Source organism: Dipteris shenzhenensis, chromosome 29 (assembly GCF_047967505.1).
Source record: "Dipteris shenzhenensis isolate YYH24624 ecotype China chromosome 29, Dip_SZ_1.0, whole genome shotgun sequence".
NCBI classification, from domain to species: Eukaryota; Viridiplantae; Streptophyta; class Polypodiopsida; order Gleicheniales; family Dipteridaceae; genus Dipteris; species Dipteris shenzhenensis.
Window position 1 is genome coordinate 19404771 of NC_141624.1, and position 2973 is coordinate 19407743.

General features: G+C 43.4%; 1 protein-coding gene across 1 annotated transcript; it reads left to right on the top strand.

Annotated features, from left to right (window-relative positions):
- The first annotated feature begins 1041 nt into the window (after positions 1-1041).
- Positions 1042-2171, top strand: LOC147882541 (xyloglucan endotransglucosylase protein 1-like). The gene is made up of 4 exons (XM_087400437.1): positions 1042-1213; positions 1320-1420; positions 1510-1703; positions 1778-2171. Exons 1-4 carry the CDS (start codon positions 1042-1044, stop codon positions 2169-2171), a joined length of 861 nt encoding a protein of 286 aa, XP_087256563.1.
- The last annotated feature ends 802 nt before the right edge of the window (positions 2172-2973 follow it).

The window sequence follows — 2973 nt, forward strand, 5'->3', positions numbered from 1 at the left end:
GATCTTAGTGATGGTTCATTTTGAAAGCTAAAGTTGTTTTATTTGCTCCAACCACCCTAGAAAACTAAAATAAGGGCTTCTTGATGTTGCCTAGGGGCTTCCATTAAATGTTTTTGAAGTTTAGAGGCATGGGCTATTCATGTTTTTTTCGTTGTTAATATTAGAATTTATTTTCTTTGTATTAATATTAAATTCTCTTCTCTCTACCGAAAAGAAAAAAGATCGGTGAAGATAGCACTTTCTGATAAATGGCACACGTGATGTTGATAAGTGCTATGGAGAGCGTTGGTGAAAGGCTGAAGATTTAAGAGGTTGTATGGGGAGAATGGATCATCAAGGTAGTCTTTATGCAGTCAACAAGAGTCTTTTTCATGTTTGATCGATCTCTTTCTAGATCGCGAATGCAGCTGAAATTGAGATCGACAGCATAAGGAGAAGACAAAGAACAAGTCCCATGAAAGCTGGCGATGGCGAAGGCCTCCACATTCATAATCGCTGAATAATTGCACGAAGGTTGATCACTCCAATCCCTTTCTTCAGTACTGGGTTTCACATGGATATTGCAGTATTTGGAGCTTTCACAGGACTCTATCAATGGCTTGTCCACCCTTTTATTGTAATATGCCCCTCAGGAACACCTTCTTCACGTCGTCTTTCACGATCCGTGCCATTTTGTCCTCGTATTTCCCTGTTGCTTACGCTGCTTCATCTGCCAGCTGCTCCATGCCTTTTGCCCTCCCGCTGATTGTGATCCCTCACCGTCAACCCACGATGCTTGATTTCGATGGATCTGCCTTTCAACTGTTGTGCCTTCAACGGTTTTTGATCCGGCCCCCTAACCTGTATAAAACGCTCCTCGACCTTCCTTTACAAACCACCGCGTCCCCCACTTTCCATAGCCTTTCACCACTGTAAGCCTCTGACTCCATGTCCCTATTCCTTCCTGGGCTCTGACAGGATAAAGACACGGTATACCTTGAGGTGTTTCGACTGGAGTACTCAAAAGCCCTTACGAGCATGTCGAGATTTTGTTTTAGCACAATGTCCCTCGCATTCCTTTCGGCGATCCTGCTAGTACTAGTCCTGCCCAGGCTCGCTTGTGCCGTAGAGGCAGCTAATTTCTTTCAAGACTTTCAAGTCACTTGGAGTCCAACGAAAGTGAAGATCCTCAATGGAGGAGAACAGCTTCAACTTGTATTAGATAGCGATTCAGGTGACAGTTTCAAGTTTGGAGCCCACATCGTATAGATATTTCTTCCTTTGAGCGCATCAGATCCATTAAATTCCGAGACTTCGTCTGTTTCATTATTATCTTGCAGGATCCGGATTTGCATCTAAAGACCACTACCTATTTGGAAACATTGACATGCAAATCAAGCTAGTGCCGGGCGATTCCGCCGGAACGGTCACTGCCTATTACGTGAGTATAACTCTCTATACATAGCCTCATATTGTATATCGCATAGTTGCTTCCGCAAGTCTCACAGAGTGGACATTTTATGATTGCAGCTATCGTCCCAATCAGCAAATCATGACGAACTCGACTTCGAATTTTTGGGCAATGTATCGGGGCAGCCTTACGTACTTCAAACAAACGTGTTCGCCAGCGGAATAGGAGGACGCGAGCAGCGTATCTTTCTGTGGTTCGACCCGACTGCGGAGTTCCACACGTACTCTGTCTCCTGGACTAAAGAACAAGTCGTGTAAGTAATGAGTACCATTGAACAAACCCCTTTGAATCAAGCATAATATGATCTGAATCGAAACTTTGTTGAAGCTCGTCGCTGTCTCTCGGCAGTTTCTTGGTGGATGGAACACCGATTAGGGTGTTAACAAACAACGAACGCTTTGGGATGCCGTTTCTCGACAAACAACCGATGGCCGTCTATTCTAGCATCTGGAACGGGGATCAATGGGCAACGCGCGGGGGCCTTATCAAGATAAACTGGGCTCATGCGCCGTTTGTGGCGAGCTACCAGAACTTCCAAGCAGTCGCGTGTGTGGTGAGAGGCAACCCAGCCGCTTGCAGCATAGCGGGAAGCCCAGCGCCCTCCGTAGCTGTCAATGTGGAGAAGCTAGCTTGGGTTGAGAGGAATTTCATGATCTACAACTACTGCACGGATAAGAAACGATATCCAAGTGCTCCGATGGAATGCAATAGCGAATTTTAGATCTTTCTGAGCTTGGATTGTGTTGTTACTGAGTCAAAGGCGTCGATCGGTCTGAGTCAAAGGCGTCGATCGTTCACCTTCTCTGTCTCATCCCTCTATTGTATGACAGGCATTGTCTATAACTTCAGCTGGCTGTTTTAGAGGTGTTTGTGAGCAAGATATGTAGAGTTTTCCATCTGTCTTCTTATCCAATTCTATAACTTTTACTTTTCAAAGTAACCATATTATGCTTACTAAACATCAACCAATTTCCTTTGGGATGAACCTCGACGGATAAGCTCCTACTTGCAAAGAACCACTCAAGAGTCACCCGTCTCTTTCCCTTAACTAGTGGCGCATGACCAGAACAGCCCATAACATGTTTTCTATCTTATTGTGTTGCCTATCACACTATAAATGGCAATTTGGAACTAAAATGCACACTTGAAATCTACAACTCTCACAACAATTAAGAAATACTCCTAAAGACATCTTAAAATGCATAGTTTAAATCTAGGACTCTCTCAATAGTTAAGAAAAACATCTTAAATATCATTATGTTGTGTGCCTATTGAAACTAGGTTTATATCGACGCCTATACCGGCGTGAATATCGATGAATGTCGACACTTGCACCGACTCTAACACTGTTGCTGATACCGACTTTGGGTTAAATTTTTCATACGAACATTTTTACAGAAAGTCATTTCCAAGGGGTCATTTCCAAGGGGACCCATAGCTTTTGATCACAAGTTTTATCATTTGAAAGATAAAAAATATAAGAGTATGTACCCCAAAGTTGAGATCAAAACACTCATATATTG